The sequence below is a fragment of the Bombina bombina genome, chromosome 2 (genome assembly GCF_027579735.1).
Source record: "Bombina bombina isolate aBomBom1 chromosome 2, aBomBom1.pri, whole genome shotgun sequence".
Lineage (NCBI taxonomy): Eukaryota > Metazoa > Chordata > Amphibia > Anura > Bombinatoridae > Bombina > Bombina bombina.
The window spans coordinates 964,906,752-964,931,977 of NC_069500.1; the positions used below are offsets into that span (position 1 = coordinate 964,906,752).

At 39.3% G+C, this 25,226-nt stretch overlaps 1 protein-coding gene across 3 annotated transcripts in view; it reads right to left on the reverse strand.

Moving 5' to 3' along the window:
- The window catches only part of RAP1GDS1 (Rap1 GTPase-GDP dissociation stimulator 1), a 488,321-nt gene that overhangs the window by 273,489 nt on the left and 189,606 nt on the right, over positions 1–25,226 (reverse strand). For 2 of the 3 annotated variants that reach the window (XM_053703455.1, XM_053703456.1), the window contains exon 3: positions 5,125–5,247. In XM_053703455.1, coding sequence (XP_053559430.1) covers positions 5,125–5,247 — 123 coding nt within the window. Of the gene's footprint in view, positions 1–5,062; positions 5,248–25,226 lie in introns of those variants that run through there. The other variant, XM_053703457.1, reaches the window with a different exon arrangement.

Genomic DNA, 25,226 nt, shown 5'->3' on the forward strand with positions numbered 1-25,226 from the left:
CAGCGCCACCACAATGCCCCTGGATCTGGCCACTGCAAGCTGCGCCCCCAGAACCTTCGTGAAGACACTCAAGGCCGCCGCCAGACCAAAAGGAAGGGCCACAAACGTGAAGTGTTGGTCCAGAAACGCAAATCTTAGGAACCTGAAGTGGTCCCTGTGAATTGGCACATGAAGGTAAGCGTCCTTAAAAAGTCACAGTTGTCATGAACTGTCCCTCTTGAACTAGGGGCAGAATAGATATGATCGTTTCCATTTTGAACGATGGAACACTCAGAAACTTGTTTAAACACTTTAGGTCCAGAATCGGGCGGAACGTGCCCTCCTTCTTTGGGACCACAAAAAGATTGGAATAGTTCCCTAGACCCCTTTCTGCTAGGGGTACTGGTACGATAACCCAGAGAGAGGCGAGATCTCTCATACACTCTAGAAAGGCCTCTCTCTTTTCCGGTCTTGAAGACAGGTTTGACAGGAGGAATCTGCCCTCAGGCGGATGGGATCTGAACCCTATAGTGTAACCCTGGGAGACCACTTCTAGAACCCAAGGGTCCTAAACGTCCTGCAACCATGCATCTGAGAATAGAGATAATCTGCCCCCTACGTGATTCGGAGACCGGTCGGGGGCTGCCCCGTTCATGCCAATTTCGTCTCGGCGGGCTTCTGGCTCTGCTTAAACTTGTTCCAAGATTGAGCCGGCTTCTGAGATCCCTTGGACTGGTCCTCTTTTGCGGTGGGTTGCTGGCGCTGGGCCTTGTCCGCACGAAAGGGGTGAAAAGTAGATCCTTTAGGCTTAGCCTTCTTATCCTGCAGTAGGAAAGCACCCTTGCACCCCGTAACCGTGGATATAATCGAATACAAACTAGACAAAACAGGATCTTTCATGGAAAAGGCAGGGACAACAGCCTTGTCTTAGAGGTCATGTCTACAGACCAAGATTTTAGCCACAAAGCCCTGCGCGCTAAAACAGAAAAATCTGACACCTTAGCATTCAGGCGAATAATTTGCATATTGGCATCACAGATGAAAGAATTGGCGAACTTCAGTGCCTTAATCTTCTTCTGTATCTCGTCGATGGATGTCTCCCCCTCGACCATTTCACACAGGGATTCACACCAATATGTCGCAGCTCCAGCGACCACCGCAATGGCCACTGCTAGCTGAAAAACAAACCCAGTGTGCTGAAACATCTTTCTCAACATGTTTTACAGCTTTTTATCCATGGGCTCTTTAAACGACGAACTATCCTCGCTCCGTTTCGCGAGCGTAGAGATAGCCCCATCCACCTTAGGGATGGTCCACCACAACTCAAGCTGAGAGTCCGGAACGGAGAACAGTTTATTAAAAGAAGAAGGGGAAAAGGAAGAACCTAATCGCTCCCATTTGTTCTTAATAATATTAGCCATCTTACCGGGAACCGGGAAAGACTGAGTTACTACCCTGTCCTCGTAAACTTTGTCAATCTTAGGAATCGCAGGTTCCTCTGGTATCGTAGGCTCCAGAACCTCCAGAGTAGCAAGCACTTGCCGTAGGAGAAAGCGCAAATTTTCCATCCTAAACCCATAACCAGGCTCCTCCGTCGCCAGAGGTTTCGATGACACGGACTCTGACCCAGAAGGGGCATCCTCCGAAGAGATGGAGTGGGCCCGTCATCGTATAGAGCCTCTGGATCTTCCATCGGCGAGGACAAACCTTGGGCCGGACCGCTATGATAAACCATACGCTTGCGCTTAGCAGAACATGGTAAGGCATGGATCACTTTCAAAACAGCAGATTCCAGTTGGTCCTCAAAGTTTGACGGCCAACGAATCTCTCCCGAAGGAGTAATGGTTGGACCCTGGGGCAATGCATGTGCAATCGGAGATGAATGTAGGGAATGCACCTCCCAGGACGAAAAAACCTCAGAGGTGGACGGCTCAGTAGCACTAGACATCTGTTTACATTTAGATGTTGTAACTTTATCAAGGCATGTGGAACATAGATGAGCAGGCTGATCTATGTGGAACAATAAACACAGGAGTAAGACTTTATTAAGGAAGGAGAGCCCTCCAATGCGTCAGAGTCCTCCATTGCTCACGCGTTTGGTTAGACTAACTTTATTTATTTATAAAGGCACTTTTATACCACCAATGGCCGAGGCACTCACTACCTCCTAGGACCCGGAATACAGAAACCGCTACGTCTCCTGCGCCACAGATCAACAGGAAGGATAGATAGCCCCACCCAGACCCATGGAATGCCTGGCAGGACCGCCCCTGCACTATGGAAATACGCATCAAAAAATGGCTGCGCAAAGCTTCCGCAAGTAACCTGAAAGTTCCACACATTGCCAGAGCCTCATCTTGCACATAACGCAGCAACGACACAATAAACAATATCATGTATAACCCCCCCCCCCCGTTCAATAATCCCCCTTCCAGGAATATTAACCCTTGATTCTGTAAAGATAAAAAGGGGCCACACTGTGACTCTGTCTTCTAAGTTATCATTAGTAATAAAAAAAATGAAACAATCATACCAGAATTTACGCCGTGGAACAGGAACACAGCCCTTCAAGTGTGACAGGTTAGTAGCCTCGCTCCTGATATGGACTTGAGTGAAGAAAGCAGGTAGCGAAACTCGTCAACGCTGATTGCTTATGGAGCTGTTAATATGAGTAGGGATGGTTTTGCAGAAAGACTCTCCCTGCATCTCCAGGCTCTAACTTTCACCCTGGCTCTCACTGAGAGGCTAACAGGACTACTTAAAACTCCAGTCCCACTGCGAAGAGTACTACCCTCCATAAGAGACTACTCCAAAACTCCAGCACTCCTCTGCCATCCTCCTGTGATGAAAGACAAAGAATGACAGGGGGATGAGGGAAGTGGGGGAGGTATTTAAGCCTTTGGCTGGGGTGTCTTTGCCTCCTCCTGGTGGCCAGGTTCTTAATTCCCACAAGTAATGAATGAAGCAGTGGACTCTCCTCCTCTTTAGATGGAAAACTCCACCCAATTATTTCCTTATATGGAGGAGCTTGAGTCTGCAGAGGACAAAGTTAGCTACTGTCATTATGTTAGTATAATGATTATTTTGCAGCGGTTATCTGACAATTAGGAAAAGATATGCAGCAGGGTTAGTGTTGAGAGGTCTGCTATGTGCATTTCTAGATATGAAAATAAGAAAATCCTTACTTTTCTAAGCTAAAAGAGCACAATATAAATAATGAGAACATATCGCAAAGAAATTTTACTTCACATAACATTTTATATGAAATTCTCAAGGTGTTTACTGTACCTCTAAGAGATGATTAAATTATAATGGTTTTGGGTACACAAAGTGTGTCCTATCATTGTATACACATAAATCTGTAACCATTTTGGCATATGTTATTTTAAAAAAAAAAAATCACAAGTGATAAAGAATCTCTAACATTTAAGCATATGACAGGCATTTAGTTTGATATTTCTACACAACCTTTGTAATATGAACACAGTTCTTTTCCTCCTTCATATTTTTGTCACAACAATTTGTAAAGTTTACAATGCTGGGTTTTTTTCATCTTTCTTTTGGTACCAAATTCACACTTTTTCTTCCAAGCAGAAAAGCAGTTTGTACAATTGTCCTTTCCAGCTGTTCAGCTGTTGATGATTTATATCAAAGATGCACTATCTAATCTCCAATTCCATTTTAGCCCAGCATGGACTATGGCATACTGAGTCTTCTCTTGGCAGACACTCCACAAGAGGGAAGGCAGCAACTAAGGATTTAAGACTTAGGCATAATTCTTGTAGCCACAACATGCCACCCCTTGATCACAGAATTCCACTTTCAGAGCAATCTATTTTAAAGGGACAGTCTATTTGAATTTTTTTTATTGTTTAAAAAGATAGATAATCCCTTTATTACCCATTCCCCATTTCTGCTTAATCAACACTGTTATATTAGTATACCCTATTACCTCTGCAATTACCTGTATTTAAAGTGAATGTCAACTTTCATGATAAAGTGCCCGTTAAAAAAAAAAATATTAAAAACAGGGGCACTTTCATTCATGAAAGTTTACATTGTACCGGATTCTACAAATACTTACCTTCTTCTCCTGAAACGCTGGATCGCCGATCCCCCGTATAATTCTTCCTGCTGTACTTACACAGCAATGACGAAACCGGTTTTCTCCAATCACGGCGTGGCCTCACCAGATGGACGCCCCTGGGATTGGAGAGAGACGGTTTTGTCATTGCTGACAAAGTACAGAGGACCTGCAGGCATGGGATCGCCGGAAAAGTTAATAAAATGCACTGAGATAAGAAGCAGCCTGCAGGAGCTTAGAGACAGGCAGAGATTTAGATGTTATAAAGTATATTAATATAATATTGTTGGTTGTGCAAAGCTGGGGAATGGGTAGTAAAGGTATTATTTATCTTTTTAAACAATAAAAAAAACAAGGAGACAGTCCCTTTAACCATGCCTTTTAACATTTTTAGAGTGGTGTAAAAATAAATAGAATCTGAAAGGTTTCGCTATTTTATTTGTTCTTTTTAGTTTAATTTTATCATCCTATTAAACTTCAATGTTTGCATATTAGATGGAGAACTAACTTCTGGATAATAGTTTGAGAAGACTGACTTGAAATTGGCCTTGTGGCTGTTTGGGGAATGGTTATATACTATTTCTTCTTCTTATTGGTTGTCTTGTTACAGTTGTGCTTTTTCTGTGCTGCTACTGAAGGCGTATAATAATAATAATAATAATACTGCAGTTATTCTTTTAGTAAAATCTGTTGGCTACTTTCCACCTCCGACTATACACCATAAACGTAAAAATCAATATTCTGTTATGGAGCAATTCTTTGTAATATGATAGTAATGAAGTTGACATGGTGATGATCAAGCTACAAACACACACACAAAAAAAAACCTGTGTCTTAATTTACACAAAACCATACACACAATTTAATGAAGCATACAAATAAATGAAATAAGGATGCATAATTTCCATAAACATGTTAAAAATGATATAAGAGGCTACGGAAATGACAACTTAACAAGGTCTAATCTAAGAAATGAAACAAAGATGAAATAAAACATACTGACAAATGAAGAGCAAAACGGAAGATGTTCCAGCAGTTAAAGTTCCCTTGGAAAACCTCACCATTTTTTGCTATTTCTGCTATGATGTGAGCTACTTTTGCTGTGCAGTTGGATTGCGAGTTCAAAAGATTTGCAAGCACTTGAAGAATGCCGGTCTGCTGAATTTTTTCGCTGCTCTCTATACCTGTAAGATAGTTGAAAAAAATTAAAAAAATATATTTAGACTGAGTTATTCAGAAACAAACAAGTATTGGTTTGAGTATTAATTTGAAACGTTCGGATCCAGAGAAATAAAACATTTAAAGTTCATTAAAGAGGCATTGCAGATTGTACTGTTTGGAAGGAATTCATGTTAGCAATGCCTAATAAAATTACATTTAAAAAATATTATTTACAATTACACGACTTCTTACACTTCTTGATAGCGATCTCTCTCTCTATACATATATATGTTTTTTCTCTACTTCACCTACTGTTCTCTTACCTAATACTGGTCTAAGAACAAGATGTAAGCGTGAGCTCACATGTGTCTGAGTTGCACTGTTGCAGCCATGTTGCATGTATGCCTACAGTACAGTGTAGTAAGTGTGCTAGGGTTTCCTCTGGAACTCTGCTACACAAAGAAGATTGCTGGAGGGTAATGTGACGAGTAAAGAGACAGCTTGTAATTATAAGACATTTACCTTTGCGTTGCTATAGGATAACAAAGCAGAATATGTTTTAAGTATTTATTAATAGATATTCCTATATATACAGTATCTCTCAAAAGTGAGTGCACCCCTCACATTTTTGTAAATATTTTATTATATCTTCATGTGATAACACTGAAGAAATGACACTTTGCTACAATGTAAAGTAGTGAGTGTACAGCTTGTATAACAGTGTAAATTTGCTGTCCCCTCAAGATAACTCAACACACAGTCATTAATGTCTAAACCGTTGGCAACAAAAGTGAGTACACCCCTAAGTGGAAATGTTCAAATTGGGCCCAAAGTGTCAATATTTTGTGTGGCCACCACTATTTTCCAGCACTGCCTTAACACTCTTGGGCATGGAGTTCACCAGAGCTTCACAGGTTGCCACTGGAGTCCTCTTCCACTCCTCCATGACGACATCACAGAGCTGGTGGATGTTAAAGACCTTGCGCTCCCCCACCTTCTGTTTGAGGATGCCCCACAGATGCTTAATAGGTTTAGGTCTGGAGACATGCTTGGCCAGTCCATCACCTTTACCCTCAGCTTCTTTAGCAAGGCAGTGGCCGTCTTGGAGGTGCCCTGTGGCACAGTCTCTGAAGGGGGGGGGGGGTCATGCTCTGATTCAGTATGTCATAGTACATGTTGGCATTTATGGTTCCCTCAATGAACTGTAGCTCCCCAGTGTGCCGGCAGCACTCATGCAGGCACAAACCATGACACTCCCACCACCATGTTTGACTGTAGGCAAGACACACTTGTCTTTGTACTCCTCACCTGGTTGCCGCCACACACACGCTTGACACTATCTGAACCAAATAAGTTTATTTTGGTCTCATCGGACCACAGGACATGGTTCCAGTAATCCACGTCCTTAGTCTGCTTGTCTACAGCAAACTGTTTGTGGGCTTTCTTGTGCATCATCTTTAGAAGAGGCTTCCTTCTGGGACGACAGCCATGCAGACCAATTTGATGCAGTGTGCGGCGTATGGTCTGAGCACTGACAGGCTGACCCTCCAACCTCTGCAGCAATGCTGGCAGCATTCATATGTCTATTTCCCAAAGACAACCACTGGATATGACGCAGAGCATGTGCACTCAACTTCTTTGGTCGTCCATGGTGAGGCCTGTTCTGAGTGGAACCAGTCCTGTGAAACCACTGTATGGTCTTGCCCACCGTGCTGCAGCTCAGTCTCAGGGTCTTGGCAATTTTCTTATAGCCTAGGCCATCTTTATGTAGAGCAATAATTCTTTTTTTCAGATCCTCAGAGAGATCTTGAGGTGCCATGTTAAACTTCCAGTGACCAGTATGAGAGTGTGTGAGAGCAATAAAACCAAATGTAACACACCTGCTCCCCATTCATACCTCAAACCTTGTAACATTAACAAATCACATGACACGGGGAGGGAAAATGGCTAATTGGGCCCAATTTGGACATTTCCACTTAGGGGTGTACTCACTTTTGTTGCCAATGGTTTAGACATTAATGGCTGTGTGTTGAGTTATTTTGAGGGGACAGCAAATGTACACTCTTATACAGACTGTACATTCACTACATTCACTACTTTACATTGCAGCAAAGTGTCATTTCTTCAGTGCTGTCACATGAAAAGATATAATACAATATTTACAAAAATGTGAGGGGTGTACTCACTTTTGTGAGAAACTGTATCTGTACCTATATAGAATTTTGTGCATGTGTTTATATATTGTACCGAAATACCATCAGATATAGTTAGACATATGTATTCATAAATAAACAGAAAAACATCGGAAAGTGAAATATTCCTATTTTTATGTCGGTTTAGCGCATAGCGCACATGAGTATGGTATCGGGTCTGCGTGCGAGTGGGGTGTTTTTCCACTTTTCCCTCATTTTTTTTTTGCTCCATTGACTTCAATAGGGGAATAGGTTATTGTGCGTGCGATCTTCTTTAAACTCATAATATGAGCACAACCCAACGCATACAAAAAGTTTACTTCTAGCTCAATTAGCGCTCTAGCGAAAGAGCTAAATACCTTCCACTCGTAATCTGGTTCTTTAGATTAAAAAAATCTAAAGGTGTGTCAGGATATCTGTGAGTGTTATTAAATAATATATATATATATATATATATATATATATATATATATATATATATATATATATATATATATATATATATATATATATATGAATGTATATTTATCTACACATAGCTATATGATAAGACCAAGAACTCATTTTATTTGTGAAACTGTTTGTAAAACAATCCCCTCTCGTTCTGAAGCACAGATTTCAACAACAAAGGAATTGCTTTCAAAGGTTTCCTGCCTAAGGTGTGAAGTTAAAGTTCCTATCAGATCACCACTATCCTCCTTGTTGTTTAAGACAAGCTAGGTAAAAATGGGAAAACATTTGGTTCAATTAGTGAGGACAGGGAAAGAGCCTAAGAGGCCTATTTATCAAATGTCTGTCGGACCTGATCAGACAGTGCGGATCAGGTTTGACAGACATCACTGAATGCGGAGAGCTCTCCGTATTCAGCATTGCACAAGCAGCTCACAAGAGCTGCTGGTGCAACGCCGCCCCCTGCAGACTCGTAGCCAATGGGCCGCAAGCATGGAGGTGTCAATCAACCCGATCATACTGGATTGGGTTGAGTTGTGACGATTACGTTATGGAGCAGCAGTCTTTAGAAACACTGGCCCTCAAGCTCCATTCGGAGCTTGATAAATGGGCCTCTCAATGTCTGTAAGGACCTCTTTGAACACATCACAAGCCAGAATATCCCAATTATACATTTCAAAGGAGGCCTGTGCAAATAATTTTTCCCTATCTGAAAACCAGTTGCTCCGGCTGTAAGGATAATGAATTATACAACCATTCTCAAAGGATGTAGCTCATCTCATCTAGGTGTTAAATTGTCCCTGCTGAGTTAAAATATACATTCTCATCCCAGACAAACTGGAAATGTAAATCGTGATTTAAAAAAAAAGAGAAGTTAGAAATTCATATAAATGAACTGTATAATTCTCAAAGATTTAATTGATACTCAGACTGTATAAATATATATATATATATATATATATATATATATATATATATATATATATATATATATATATATATATATATATATATATCTTGAGAAGAAGTGCCTAACAGTAAAATATTAGATTATATTAGTATTTTCTGAACTTAATAAATAGCTGTATAGTAAATGTATACATGTTTATTTCAAAATAACATCTGTTTCTTTATTTTTCAGACAACAAGATGTCCTATGAATATTGGTCATAAACATAAATATATGCACTCAAAAATTATTAGAAACGTGAAATATACAGTATTTCATTTAAGATACAATATAATGCCAGGATGTTAAATGCTATGATTCGTTGAAGAAAAATAATTAACAGTAAACTGCTTATTAATATGATTACTAGTAGTATACTCCTATTTCATATTAAAATAATCAAAGAAAATGGCACTATATGGTCCCAGGTATATTTAGCATATGATTTATTAATACTGGAATTATAGTAAATAAAATAAACATTTTAAAGGTTAGATAATTAAACTGTAGCAGCATTGATGGTGGGAGGCATTCCAAGATGGCAGCAACAGGCTGAAGCTCTGTGGAGACTATGTTTTAACTATCATTTTACTGCCGTAATTCTTGGCCATCCACACCTCCCTTGGCAGAATTCGTGCCTGGGAACCATAGTGGATTGAGACTATAGCATCTTCTCAACCCCGGAAGGCATTTATCCAAGAAGGACTTTCCCTGACACGTTAGGGGAAACTATTTACCGCCACCGTTATCTACTCATCACCTGTTGAAGTAAATATGTTTGCTAACCCAGACATTATTAAAGAGCTAAGTGCAGTGTTTACCCCGCTGCTGGATGGTCTACTGGACACCTGCTTGGAGCTATGCGAAGAAGTACAGAAGGCAGCAGTTGTGACCCGGCGGAGACCGGACGCATGTGAGACTGGTGAAGGACGCACCTTGACTGGTCACCCGACAAGCTGTATCTCAGCACAACAGGCTAAATACCCAGGGGGACCTGTATCAGCCTATCGGTATTATTATACAGACACCTATTTCTCGTACTCCATGGGAATCAGAGCTCCAGAAGACGACATGTGTGCAATGTACGGCACTACTGTGGGGGACTTTCCCTGGAAATCATGGCAGACATCTGCTTTGGAATCACCTACGTCATTCTACTATCTGCGGGTGAGCCAAGAATGCAAGCCATCTGATCTGACTGAATCGACATTGAATAGAAATTCAGAATTTGGCGACCCTGAAACCTCACACGTATTTCCTCTAAAGAGCGGTGGTGTTCATATCTTGCTGCCCCTTGAGATGAATGCACCATGGCCTGGCTGTACCATATGGCGAATCATTCCTAGAGTAGTTACACTACGTGGATTATCCCTTCCAGCAGGTATTGGGTGAACACTTGTCCTGGCAGTCTATATTTGGTAGGGACTGATAACCTAATGACATTTAATCTTGAATCCCTTCATAACACAATAAACGTATGGGGACTGGCTAGACTGTGTGTGCAACTTCACATGAAGACTCAGGCATCATGGAACTTGCTTATTTATCGGCTACATTTTAATCCACACATTTGCACTATGGACTGCTGTTCACCCCTTGGTCTAAATTACAAGCTTTTAGTCTTGTATGGTACTAGCCGAATTTTTATTTTGTTTTGATTTATGCAGTTTGTCCTATTTAATGGCTGCTTAGGGGAACCTGAGCATTTTATCAAAGCTGCTTATTTTGTTCTAAAGCATGGTAATACATATCTCACTGTATATACACGGGCAACTACTGGCGACATGTGGAGTCCTTTACTTACAGAATGTGCTCTTGGGGGTTGGGGGATGGGGGCAGACACCTGTTCTATATATACTCTTCTATATTTTGCACTCATTTGCTGACTCCATTAATGTGTCTGCAGTTAACACCCCCAAATTTATATCTTGCTTGAGGATGTATGGACACTAGCTAGACAAAGTGCATAATGATCTATTTAATCTGCCCATGCTTCACTAGCTTCCCTGTCTATAAGACAACTAAACTCAGGATTAGATATGTGAGAATTTAAACACTGGCAAATCAATTTCTGCATCTGAAATATAGGCTAGTGACAGTAAGACTGCCAATATATCTGCACATCTGTCTCATCTAGGTTGTTGAGGTTGGTTTATAGGTTTAGTGTAGCGAGTTTTATTTCATATTATATTATTTTATTTTATTGTTTTACTATGTGTGACTGGATGTGGTGTATGTTCTCTGTTCTGGTTGGATAGGGGCAGCCAGTTGTTTTATACATATACCCTATTACACTTTGCACTACTGTGTCAATAGATGTTCATATCCGGTGGTGAATTCATATCGGGTCTGACCAGCTGACTCTAACATATCCACAACCTCGCATAGTAGATCTCTGCCTCATAGCCGACTTGTAAACTTATCGGACATTAGCCCCCCTATTGACGGGTTATTGCTGTTGTATCGTTGACTCCTTCAGAGAATCTTAGGACAAATGATCACATTTCTAAATGTATATCCTCTCTGAGGGAAAATAACTTTTAATTTGACAAAGCCCATGCTTAAATAGTTGGTATACCTTTAAGACACTGAAACCTATGATTTGATATGAGAGAGGCAATCTTATTAAAATTCCCGGGGAATGCGACTCCCTTCATGATCATCCTTATATAGGATCTTTGGTAATTTCCCCATTATTGAATTACTCCGAGCTTATCTCAGAACTTCACCATATATTGACACATAGACCCTGTCGTATAACCTGAAGACTGGCAAATCACTTCATATCATTCATATGAAACACGACTTACTGACACTACGACTGACAATATATCTACACCACTGACTGATCTGTATGGCGTGGTTTTTTTTCTATGTTTAGTTTAGGGAGTTTTATTGTTTTGTTCTGTGTTGTGTGTTATTGTATTAAAAATAAAAAACAAGGAAGCGCAGGTGCAACAAGAGGTAATAATTAACAAAACTTGACATACCCTCCCATTGCATGGATTAATCCAGGTTATAATAGTAATCTGTATACACGCTTGCAGTTCACATGTGTTATACTTTATGAAAATTTATGATACTGCTATGTATTTTCTAAAGGCCAATATGTTACTTTAGATGTTGTATCGTTATTTTACATGCTATGTTCATTCCATAATATGAAATCTCTTGTTGTTGTAACCTGGCATGTCAGTATATGCACTTAATTGATTGTACCTGTGTGTTTTCCTCAATAAAAAGAATTAAAAAAAAAAAAAAACTGCATATCTGGTTATCTGCTGCCACCTATGGTTCAAAAATGGTATTACAACCAAAAGGCATTTGGCTACTCAGGGAGGCGTCTCCCAAATAACCAAGAGATGTTCAGCTCAAGGGGCCTATCACAGACAAGCTTCCATGGGGGGTTTTCAATTTCACCAAGGATTAGAATAAAAAGGGGTGGGGTTATATCACGTGATATAGCCTCATGCAAGAGAAGAAAAAAAGAAAGGTCTTTGCTGCTGAATTTTGACTGACAAACTGTTGCCTTGGAATCCAATCTCTATAAAGCAAATCTGTATCTAACTTTCATCCATCTTGCAAAAATCACCTCTTAATTTATGAGGTGAAATTGGACTTATCGGAGAAAACTGAAATATTAATTTGTTTATTTGTGTAAAGTATACGCAATTGATAAATATATATAATATTTGAATCAAAGGTATTTGGTAACTACAACTAGATTGCAATGCCAGTTAGTAATTTTAAAAGGGCACCATTTGTATTTTAAGATCATGTTCATAGTCCTGTGTAGTTTAACTAGTCATATTTAGTGCTAAATAATTTATATTTGCAACTATATATTTTAGAATTGCCTTATTGCAGTTAAATAAGAGGTTATTTCAGCTCAGATAAATTGGCTGTTTGCATTAATAATACAGTTGTAAATTGAAACCCAGTTTATAATGTAAGTCAATGGGAAGTGAGGGAGTTAGATTCGAGGCCCCTCTCAAAATTGTCATAAGTAACACCTAATATATTAATTTTTAAAGCTTTAAAATGAAAACATTAAATGCTAAACAGCATTATAAACCTAATTAAATAATCACACAATAGACTGTATCATCAAACTTAGTTTAATGAACAAAAAAAAATTGACTTGCATTTTTCTGCATACATTTCTCTACATTGTTAGCATGTTAGATAATATTGGGTCTGCACCTATTCTATGCATTTCAATCTGCAGTGATTAATAGACAGTTAGGCACACTCACCTCAAGCAGCTGGACAGGAAGATAATAGGGAAGTGGCTGCTAGATCTTTTTGCTCGATAGCTAAGGTCTGTTCTGTGTACACAGATTAATTTCAGTCTGCTAAGTTGCATAACTTTGCTGCAACACAAGCGGACAGCTCCTACTGGCTATTTTAATTAGTGCACTGCTTTTCAATGCTTTTCAATAGCAGTTACATGACTGAGAAAGAAAGGTTGTTATTCTGAAACAGCGCAAATTGAACCGGCGTAAACCGAGGGCCATCTGTATATATATTTCTGATGTTTTTAATTGGAGTTATATAGAATAATTTGTGGGCTAAGTAAAAGTTAGCGGTCCATATTGTGGTATTTTAATGCGACTCTGATTTGGGAGATTCATTGTGAGTAAGGTTAGTTTTAAAGGTACATTTGGTTTGCATGGTAAATATTATTTCAGAGCTTTCCAAACTTTTCATGTTGGCGACACACTTTTCAGACCTACATCATTTCAGTTATACTAGCAACTAGGAGGTTAAACTAACTTTTTTTAAGAGATACGGACACATACATAAATTATATAAAAACAAAATGTATTTACAAGTAACAGTATGTATGTGCAAGAGTTAAAAAAAAAAAAAATTTAATAACACCAATAGCTACTTACTATCTTAATGGGATGTATGAGGTTTATGGGATAAACACAGTTTCTAAATATTTGGTGGAATATTAGATAAAGACACTCGCATTTCATCATCAAGCATTTTTAAGCTTCCACTTCCTATCCATATATCAAAAGTAGCAATGCACTACTGGGAGCTAGCTGCAAAAAAAAACCAAAAGACTTTGACTTCTGACTTCAGCTCAGCGTTTAAGCTGCTGCCCTCAGAGCTCTGCGAGTCCGACTGACTACTGACCGTGCTGCAAACACACTGCTGTCCCACTCACTGACTACACGTGCAGTCACGAGCCGATTGAGGAGACTACACGTGGAGTCAAGAGCCAATGTGCCGCCAATGGGAATAGTTTCAGTTCCCGCTAAGCTGCGCCAATAGGTTAAAATGATCTGTGATCCCCTAGGTATCAATCACGTGTCAACTACGTGATATGCGTAGCAGGCAGGCGGAAAGTCAGAAACCAAAAAAAAAAACATTTAAAAAGAATTTTAAATTCAAAAGAAATTTGTGCTGTAGCAGGGACACACCTACACACTGCTGCTGACACACTAATGTGTCACGACACACAGTTTGGAAAGCACTGATTATTGTAACAGCATAAGTGTGTATCATCTTATTCATAATATGGTTTCTATAAATATAATTTAATGTGTTTATAACTTTAACCAATATAAAGAAGTTAGGAATAAAATATTGATTTTAATTGTTTTGTATATGCATTTTCATTGGAGGTTATTTTAAAGGATAATTATTAAATAAATTATATTATAACCCTGCTATATACTGACATATTATTTGGAGGCACCGCTAGTAGAAATTATTAAATTTATCACATTGATATAATATATTTGTAGTAAATAGAGATTATATATATATATATATATATATATATATATATAAAATTATTTTTTTGAAAAATTGATTAAGAAAATTTATTTTTTTTATTCATATTTCAATTAATATTAATATTGTTGAATAATGTTTTTCTTCTTCTTGTTGGTCAAAATTGTATTAGCGTTTTAATTTAACCAAATACTAAGCCAATATAATAATGTCTGTTGCTAGAAGTGAATCAATTGAATCTATATATAGTGTTGAAATATGTTCCCCAAAATCGCCCTTTAGTCAGGCAGAAACGCTTAAAACAGAAGCCATTACTCACCTTAAAAATAGATTAAGTATTAAAGGAGAATGAAGCGCTTACATTAAGACTAAGGATAAAAATATTGCAAATAATATATGGTGTGGCGAAAACAAAAATTTTCAAGGGCTGTTAAAATTGGGCCAACCTCAAAAGCGGGGGAAACGTGACAAAATCATTTTCAAAACTTGCGGTCTGCTACACTATGTGAACGATGAAATGTAAAATAAAATTGAAGTACAAAATTCACAATTGGAGCAACTGAGGGGTAACAATTATTCCTTAGGGTTAGATGAGGAAGAGGCAGAACGAGTCCAGGATAAAATTTGCCCAAAACGTGGCCACCTTACAAAAATATAACCAGAGTTTAATAGCTCAAATAGAAGACTTGCATAAACAAACTTGCACAAAGCCAAAGAGTTAAAGTGGTTTAAAAAGGCCGTATCGTCATAATGAAAACCTCTCTATTAGCAATGAGGAAAATGCAGATAATTCTAAATCCCTTAAAGAATTGATCAGGAATGAACTGCAGAACTTTAGGGAAGAATTTAAACAAAGGACCCCTATTGGGTCAGAAATACACTTCTGAATAGTACTACGTGGGCTATTTGGGTAGCTGTGGCTCCGCCCTCTGACTCACTACTAGAGCTTCCCTCCCCCTCCTCTGAGGTATAGCAGTTTCCTGAATTTATAACATGAGGTGATTGTCTATTTCAGCAGTCCGGTGAACAGGGGGTTAAAACGGAACCAAGATCCAGCCTCAAAATTGTGTCAGAAACTAGGGTGTCACCTAGCCCCCTCAATTTGGAGTCTAACAAGAAAACGTATGCATTAGTGGCCCGAGAAAACAGGCCTTCCCCACAAAGTTTTAACTCTGCCCCTTACCCATCACGGCCTGAGGTGCAGAGAGAATATACTCAAAATGGGGGGCATATCCAAATAGCTATCCTCAAAGAGATGAAAACCCACAAGGTTATCGGTATCCCCGTAAAAATAAATACTAAAAATGGCAAAAATACTCTCAGGATAACCAGACACCCCAAGTAAATAGTGCTCCCCAAGACATTAACGCTGAACAAGTTGAACCCCAAAGACAACCACGTCAAAATTGGAACAATAGCTATGATTCTGAGGGATCCCAAGGATCCAGGAATTAATACCCTGGGATATCAAAAAAAAAATCGGTGCATGGGTAAAAATGGCTTCTTCATTCAAGTGGGCCAATTCAGTACACAAATAAGTCAATTATGTACAGTATTTACTAATATGAGTTAAGCTTTGACGGTTCAGAACCCTAATAATTCTTTTTTAGAGGTACAGTGAGTGGCCAGCAGTGGGCCACAGGCACAGTCATAAATACCACAGGGGACAGGGGAGAGATAACCCAAATAAAATGATAAATGTCAATAATGGTACTAATCATATTCTCTCCCTATAGACCAGAGACGGACAATTTAGCTGTGATGACGAGCAACTTCAGCCTGGAAGCTCTAACAAATCTCTTCCTTTGCAGTATTCTCTTAACCTTATTTCCACAGATGCAGTACCCAGGAACCCTGTCAGCCCTATTATAGAAGAGAGGACCGGTAAGAATGAGAATTCTTCTGCATCAGGTAACATGGCGTATTCAGGTAACTCGTGGCAAAGCCCACAGATGTGTAATCATACCAATTTTATGTGTGAAATGGTAGAAACTGCATGGAGATATTATGTATTAGCGGAGCTCCAGGATTCAGTTTCCAACCCTATCATGAGATAAATTGATACTGGATCTCAGGCAACTATTTTATCCCACAGGTACTACACACAGCTAAATGAGCTAACACCCCACAAACCTAAAATAAAAGAATTTGATGGTTCACTAATAGGTGTTGGGGTGACTCTCTCACAGTCTATGGTACTGCAAGGTTAAAATTAAAGCTGGGAAACAGGGTTATAACGCACCCTGTCATTATAGTGGCTCTGCCAACTGATCGTTTAATAATTGGTAGTGATCTTCTGAAACGGTTAAGCACCATAATTGATTGCATAAATAATGTAATTTGGTCACAAGTAAAAAGGCCTATTAATTTAGAGCAGTCCGGTATATCTTGCACCCGACATAACTGTCACGTGGTGGAAGAGAAACCAGATGCTGTGGAGATTTATTTCAGGAATGACTGTACCTGAAATCACTATCCTACAAATAGATGATCAGACTCCTTTAAGTTGCTCTGATGGTAATACTTTTAAAATTTTGCCTGGAAAGATAGCAAATATTTCCTTAGACGGCCATTTATTAACCATATACCTCCACAAGGGGGACCCTAAATCCCCTAAAGGTGGAGATCATTCGCAATTCCTTGCAGAAATTGCGAAAGTTAAGGATGAACTATTTATCCCTATGCAAATGTATGACCTTGGGAAACCAAGTATGCTAAATTAAACGTAAAACAGGAAGCTAGCTATATAAGCAAAGGCGTATTATCGCAGATCACTGATTAAATTATTAAATACCTTTCTCCCCAAGACCACTGTGTCCATGGCCTGGATGACAGGTCTGAAAGCTATAATGTCACAGCTAAATGTTTATTATCTATCTCTATAGGTAATAAATCAGCAAAGCACCTGTTTTTTGTTTTAAATACTTCCCAAATATATATTGGCAATCATCTCTTACATAAATATGCCAAACAAATAGATTTAATTAACCTTTGCCTCAGGAGCAGGTTAAATGGGGACCCTGAAGTATTTCAGGATGAAAATGCCGCGCTGAAAATAAACCAGCAAATGCCATATGCTGTGAATATGCAGGTGTCTAACGATGTTGTAATCCCTGCTGGGACTGATAAACTACTCTTATACTTACAGGTAAACAAGGTCAGAAATTAAAAACTTCTGAAACACTAATATGCCTCTCCCATAGAATGCAAAAACATAATTTATGTAAGAACTTACCTGATAAATTTATTTCTTTCATATTAGCAAGAGTCCATGAGCTAGTGACGTATGGGATATACATTCCTACCAGGAGGGGCAAAGTTTCCCAAACCTCAAAATGCCTATAAATACACCCCCTCACCACACCCACAAATCAGTTTAACGCATAGCCAAGAAGTGGGGTGATAAGACAAAGTGCGAAAGCATAAAAAATAAGGAATTGGAATAATTGTGCTTTATACAAAAAAATCATAACCACCACAAAAAGGGTGGGCCTCATGGACTCTTGCTAATATGAAAGAAATAAATTTATCAGGTAAGTTCTTACATAAATTATATTTTCTTTCATGTAATTAGCAAGAGTACATGAGCTAGTGACGTATGGGATAATGAATACCCAAGATGTGGATCTTCCACGCAAGAGTCACTAGAGAGGGAGGGATAAAATAAAGACAGCCAATTCCGCTGAAAATAATCCACACCCAAAATAAAGTTTAAATCTTATAATGAAAAAAAAAACTGAAATTATAAGCAGAAGAATCAAACTGAAACAGCTGCCTGAAGTACTTTTGTACCAAAAACTGCTTCAGAAGAAGAAAATACATCAAAATGGTAGAATTTAGTAAAAGTATGCAAAGAAAACCAAGTTGCTGCTTTGCAAATCTGATCAACCGAAGCTTCATTACTAAACGCCCAGGAAGTAGAAACTGACCTAGTAGAATGAGCTGTAATCCTTTGAGGCGGAGTTTTACCCGACTCGACATAAGCATGATGAATTAAAGATTTCAACCAAGATGCCAAAGAAAAGGCAGAGGCCTTTTGACCTTTCCTAGAACCGGAAAAGATAACAAATAGACTAGAAGTCTTTCGGAAATTCTTAGTAGCTTCAACATAATATTTCAAAGCTCTAACTACATCCAAAGAATGCAAAGATCTCTCCTTAGAATTCTTAGGATTAGGACACAATGAAGGAACCACAATTTCTCTACTAATGTTGTTAGAATTCACAACCTTAGGTAAAAATTTAAAAGAAGTTTGCAACACCGCCTTATCCTGATGAAAAATCAGAAAAGGAGACTCACAAGAAAGAGCAGATAATTCAGAAACTCTTCTAGCAGAAGAGATGGCCAAAAGAAATAAAACTTTCCAAGAAAGTAGTTTAATGTCCAGTGAATGCATAGGTTCAAAAGGAGGAGCTTGAAGAGCCCCCAGAACCAAATTCAAACTCCAAGGAGGAGAAATTGACTTAATAACAGGCTTTATACGAACCAAAGCTTGTACAAAACAATGAATATCAGGAAGATTAGCAATCTTTCTGTGAAAAAGAACAGAAAGTGCAGAGATTTGTCCTTTCAAGGAACTTGCAGACAAACCTTTATCCAAACCATCCTGAAGAAACTGTAAAATTCTCGGAATTCTAAAAGAATGCCAGGAAAAATGATGAGAAAGACACCAAGAAATGTAAGTCTTCCAGACTCGATAATATATCTTCCTAGATACAGATTTGCGAGCCTGTAACATAGTATTAATCACAGAGTCAGAGAAACCTCTTTGACTAAGAATCAAGCGTTCAATCTCCATACCTTCAAATTTAAGGATTTGAGATCCTGATGGAAAAAAGCGCCTTGCGACAGAAGGTCTGGTCTTAACGGAAGAGTCCACGGTTGGCAAGAGGCCATCCGGACAAGATCTGAATACCAAAATCTGTGAGGCCATGCTGGAGCCACCAGCAGAACAAACTAGCATTCCTTCAGAATCTTGGAAATTACTCTTGGAAGAACTAGAGGCGGAAAGATATAGGCAGGATGATACTTCCAAGGAAGTGACAATGCATCCACTGCTTCCGCCTGAGGATCCCTGGATCTGGACAGATACCTGGGAAGTTTCTTGTTTAGATGAGAAGCCATCAGATCTATTTCTGGAAGTACCCACATTTGAACAATCTGAAGAAAAACCTCTGGGTGAAGAGACCATTCGCCCGGATGTAACGTTTGGCGACTGAGATAATCCGCTTCCCAATTGTCTATACCTGGGATATGAACCACAGAAATTAGACAGGAGCTGGATTCCGCCCATACCAGTATTCGAGATACTTCTTTCATAGCCAGAGGACTGTGAGTCCCTCCTTGATGATTGATATATGCCACAGTTGTGACATTGTCTGTCTGAAAACAAATGAACGATTCTCTCTTTAGAAGAGGCCATGACTGAAGAGCTCTGAAAATTGCACGGAGTTCCAAAATATTGATTGGTAACCTCACCTCCTGAGATTCCCAAACCCCTTGTGCTGTCAGAGACCCCCAAACAGCTCCCCAACCTGTAAGACTTGTATCTGTTGAAATCACAGTCCAGGTCGGAAGAACAAAAGAAGCCCCCTGAACTAAACGATGGCGATCTGTCCACCACGTCAGAGAGTGTCGTACAATCGGTTTTAAAGATATCAATTGAGATATCTTTGTGTAATCCCTGCACCACTGGTTCAGCATACAAAGCTGAAGAGGTCGCATGTGAAAACGAGCAAAGGGGATCGCGTCCGATGCAGCAGTCATAAGACCTAGAATTTCCATGCATAAGGCTACCGAAGGGAATGATTGAGACTGAAGGTTTCGACAAGCTGAAACCAATTTCAGACGTCTTTTTTTTGTCAGCGACAGAGTCATGGACACTGAATCTATCTGGAAACCTAAAAAGGTTACCCTTGTCTGAGGAATCAACGAACTCTTTGGTAAATTGATCCTCCAACCATGTTCTCGAAGAAACGATACAAGTTGATTCGTATGAGATTCTGCTAAAAGTGAAGACTGAGCAAGTACCAAGATATTGTCCAAATAAGGAAATACCACAATACCCTGTTCTCTGATTACAGACAGAAGGGCACCGAGAACCTTTGTAAAAATCCTTGGAGCTGTTGCTAGGCCAAACGGCAGAGCCACAAACTGATAATGCTTGTCTAGGAAAGAGAATCTCAGAAACTGATAGTGATCTGGATGAATCGGAATATGCAGATATGCATCCTGTAAATCTATCGTGGACATATAATGCCCTTGCTGAACAAAAGGCAGGATAGTCCTTATAGTTACCATTTTGAATGTTGGTATCCTTACATAACGATTCAATATTTTTAAATCCAGAACTGGTCTGAAGGAATTCTCCTTCTTTGGTACAATGAATAGATTTGAGTAAAACCCCAGCCCCTGTTCCAGAACTGGAACTGGTAAAATTACTCCAGCCAACTCTAGATCTGAAACACATTTCAGAAATGCTTGAGCCTTCGCTGGATTCACTGGGACACGGGAAAGAAAAAATCTTCTTGCAGGAGGCCTTATCTTGAAGCCAATTCTGTACCCTTCTGAAACAATGTTCTGAATCCAAAGATTGTGAATTGAATTGATCCAAATTTCTTTGAAAAATCGTAATCTGCCCCCTACCAGTTGGGCTGGAACGAGGGCCGCACCTTCATGTGGACTTGGGAGCTGGCTTTGGTTTTCTAAAAGGCTTGGATTTATTCCAGACTGGAGATGGTTTCCAAACTGATACCGCTCCTGTGGGTGAAGGATCAGGCTTTTGTTCCTTATTGTGACGAAAGGAACGAAAAACTATTATTAGACGTAAATTTACCTTTAGATTTTTTATCCTGTGGTAAAAAAGTTCCTTTTCCTCCAGTAACAGTTGAGATAATAGAATCCAACTGTGTACCAAATAATTTATTACCCTGGAAAGAAAGGGAAAGCAAAGTTGACTTAGAAGACATATCAGCATTCCAAGTTTTAAGCCATAAAGCTCTTCTAGCTAAAAAAGCTAGAGACATACACCTGACATCTACACTAATGATATCAAAGATGGCATCACAAATAAAGTTATTAGCATGTTGAAGAAGATTAACAATGCTATGAGAATTATGATCTGTTACTTGTTGCGCTAAAGCTTCTAACCAAAAAGTTGAAGCTGCAGCAACATCCGCTAAAGATATAGCAGGTCTAAGAAGATTACCTGAACATAAGTAAGCTTTTCTTAGAAAGGATTCAATTTTCCAATCTAAAGGATCTTTAAAGGAAGTACTATCTGCCGTAGGAATAGTAGTACGTTTAGCAAGAGTAGAGATAGCCCCATCAACCTTAGGGATTTTGTCCCAAAACTCTAATCTGTCAGATGGCACAAGATATAATTGCTTAAAACGTTTAGAAGGAGTAAATGAATTACCCAAATTATTCCATTCCCTGGAGATTACTTCAGAAATAGCATCAGGGACAGGAAAAACTTCTGGAATAACTACAGGAGATTTAAAAACCTTATTTAAATGTTTAGATTTAGTATTAAGAGGACCAGAATCCTCTATTTCTAATGCAATTAAGACCTCTTTAAGTAAAGAACGAATAAATTCCATTTTGAACAAATATGAAGATTTATCAGCATCAACCTCTGAAACAGAATCCTCTGAACCAGAGGAATCAGAATGATGATGTTCATTTAAAAATTCATCTGAAAAATGAGAAGTTTTAAAAGACCTTTTACGTTTACTAGAAGGAGGAATAACAGACATAGCCTTCTTAATGGATTTAGAAACAAAATCTCTTATGTTAGCAGGAACACTCCGCACCAAGAATGACGCAATAAAATGAAGCATTTTCAGCCCCCGCGAGCCTAACAGCCCACAGGGAAAAAAGTCAAATTTTAAGGTAAGAAAAAAATTGCATTATCCCAAATATGAAACTGACTGTCTGAAATAAGGAACGTTGAACATCCTGAATCAAGGCAAATAAATGTTTAAACACATATATTTAGAACTTTATATAAAAGTGCCCAACCATAGCTTAGAGTGTCACAAAAATAAGACTTACTTACCCCAGGACACTCATCTACATGAAGTAGAAAGCCAAACCAGTACTGAAACGAGAATCAGTAGAGGTAATGGTATATATAAGAGTATATTGTCGATCTGAAAAGGGAGGTAAGAGATGAATCTCTACGACCAATAACAGAGAACCTATGAAATAGACCCCGTAGAAGGAGATCATTGAATTCAAATAGGCAATACTCTCTTCACATCCCTCTGACATTCACTGCACGCTGAGAGGAAAACCGGGCTCCAACCTGCTGCGGAGCGCATATCAACGTAGAATCTAGCACAAACTTACTTCACCACCTCCATAGAAGGCAAAGTTTGTAAAACTGATTTGTGGGTGTGGTGAGGGGTGTATTTATAGGCATTTTGAGGTTTGGGAAACTTTGCCCCTCCTGGTAGGAATGCATATCCCATACGTCACTAGCTCATGGACTCTTGCTAATTACATGAAAGAAATCTGGGTATAACAATGACCCATACACCTATGGTAAATATTGGAACTATTCCAATACATGTTATTGTGCATAGCATGACCCCACAGGATATAACCTTATCCAAGGGAACTAACATAGGATATGTGCTGGGATCAAGTTATTACACTTTTGGATTCCAGAATAATATATTAGTATATTAATACATGAAGGATACTTAACTGAAGAACAATTAATAACAATTTATCAATGATAATTTAAGCAAAGTCATTGCTTATGCGAGCAAAACTTTATCCCCAGTAGAAATAAAATTTTGCAATTGCGAAAAAGCCCTGAGCCCTCTTATCTACAAAATTTCCGCAGCTATATACAGGGCGAGAAAATTATTGTAGAAATGGCCCACCAGCTATATCTGCAAAGTGAGAGAATAAGAGATGAGAATTTGTCTAATAACTGTATAACCGCTCGGACTCTTTCCTTACAAGGCTGGCCTTCAGAAATTCGCTATAAGCAAAATAAAAAGAATCCAGTCGTACAGGGGCTGGCTGAGCTTCACGACTGTACTGCTAAGGATCATGGGGAAGAGTTACTGGAAGATGATTTCCTGGAGGAACAATTGATTTCCCCATATAAAATATATGAGGGGGCGGAGTCTGGCCACGTAGGGACATGGCTGCTTAAATCCTGGCTCCTAAGCCCTACACCTGATGCTAATTTAATAACAGGGAAGTTAACTTTAAAAATTGTCTAAAATTTTGGGTACTATCTTGGTGACATACCCTACTCACTATTTGAGAGCTGAAGGGAGATTTTGGAGAAGTTACAGCGCTGTTTGAGATTGCGGCCTGGACATCCCTACAGCCTAGCTGACGCCTCACAACACCGAGCTCCCCTGACATATAAACACTGCAGCTGCAGCTTTCAAGATCCTTAACCTGACCTCCCGGACATAGCAGAGGACTACCATTTAGCGTATTGCACCTCAGTTGTGAACGGCTAGCAGAGACCCTGACAACCGCTACCTACCGCAAATATACTGATCGATCTTGCGGCTCTCCGCGACATTAGCCCTTAACAAAAGTAGCGTCCCTTGAACACGATCTGCAGAGACGGTGCAACTACGTGTAAACAGAAGAACCGAGAGGTGGTATAACCACATAACACATATATCCTTGTGGACAGCAACAGGTAATAAGAACATAGCTGAGGACTATGCCTCAAGGGGGGGGGGGGTAACAAACGTTTTTCACCTCTTTCTGCCTGGCCTTTCTTAATACTTTTACCAATGAATTACACTGTAAAATAAGAGGCCCTGGGGCTGCAACATAGGATATACCCAGCACCACTATAAGCAAAAAATACACTGATGACATCAGATAACAAGTCTGGGACTTTAATATTCTCAGTGTATATTAAAAGGCGGTGCAGCAACTAGTATTGTGACCTCAATTAGGGCAGAGACATTACCTGGCACCAGATACAGGCGCATGGAAACCTGAATTGGGCAATCAACAGATATACCCTTACTTTGAATATGTCTAGCAGGAAAAATACTAAGCAGGAGAAAAAGGCCCTCAAAGTGCTAATCTTACCAACTACCTTAAAATAGTTAACTCAGGGTCTGACTCAATGAGCAGCAAAGCTACACCCCATATCCTTTTGCCACCCATAACAAGCTCGCTATCTGATATACAGCCACAAGAACCCCTCACTAGAGAGGACCTTAATGTCATCTCCTCAAAAGCTGATATTAACGCTGTACTAACTGAGATCTTTATTTGGAGACTTGAAAAAAGACTTTCCCCAGATTAGCCAACAAGTACATACACTTGAAAAAAAAAAGGAAACTTTGCAAACCCAAGTAACATCTAACTCACAACGTGCTTATGAACAAGAGGGAGATATAGAGTTTCTGTTGTCCAGAGTAGAGGACCTGGACACAGAGGAAGAATGAACAATTTGAGGATTAGGGGAGTTCCAGAAACGGTTAGCAATACTGCTATAGAGGGCTATCTACAAGACCTGTTCCGAACAATAAAGGACACACCAAATTCACCTGATGTCCCGATGGAAAGAGCCCACCGCGCCCTCCGACTAAATCCCTCCCCTAAGGCACCCCCGAGGGACATCATAATAAAATTCTTAAGCTACAAGAAAAAGGACACAATA